At 58.2% G+C, this 447-nt stretch overlaps 1 protein-coding gene across 1 annotated transcript in view; it reads right to left on the bottom strand.

Annotated features, from left to right (window-relative positions):
- Positions 1-231: 231 nt before the first annotated feature.
- ETH_00041875 (SWI/SNF-related matrix-associated actin-dependent regulator of chromatin, putative) overlaps positions 232-447 on the bottom strand; it is a gene marked incomplete at both ends in the record, with an annotated part of 542 nt that continues 326 nt past the window's right edge. Inside the window, one exon of the mRNA XM_013374737.1 lies at positions 232-431. Coding sequence (XP_013230191.1) covers positions 232-431 — 200 coding nt within the window. The remainder of the gene's footprint in view (positions 432-447) is intronic.

Here is a 447-nt window from a genome sequence, read left to right as displayed (position 1 = left end):
AGCAGCCGCTGCAGCAGCAGCAGCAGCCGCCACAGAACTCGCAGCAGCAAGACAGTCGGCGACAGTGCAGTAGCTACCGCAGCAGCAGCGGCTCCAAACCCTAGCCCCAAACCCCACCCGCCAAACCCCACCCCCCAAACCCCACCCGCCAAACCCCAAACCCTGAACCCTAAACCCTAAACCCTAACCTCAAACCCTAAACCCTAAACCCTAAACCCTAAACCCTAAACCCTAAGCCGCACCAATGGTGCTTTTGGGGGCAAGAATGAGGTGGGGGCCTGGGCAGTGTCTGTCGTCTTTGAGAAACGCCAAAAGTGCAATTGTTTGGAAAGTTTTTCCAAGTCCCATTTCGTCAGCAAGGAGGGCATTTAGCTGCCTGTCGTGCTGCTGCACCAGCCACCGCAGCCCCTCCAGCTGGTGCGGCTTTGCTGCTGCAGTCACGCTTGC

Source organism: Eimeria tenella, genomic scaffold, assembly GCF_000499545.2.
Source record: "Eimeria tenella Houghton genomic scaffold, Eth_scaff2248, whole genome shotgun sequence".
Classification (NCBI taxonomy): Eukaryota; Apicomplexa; class Conoidasida; order Eucoccidiorida; family Eimeriidae; genus Eimeria; species Eimeria tenella.
This window is presented reverse-complemented; position numbering and strand designations above follow the sequence as displayed.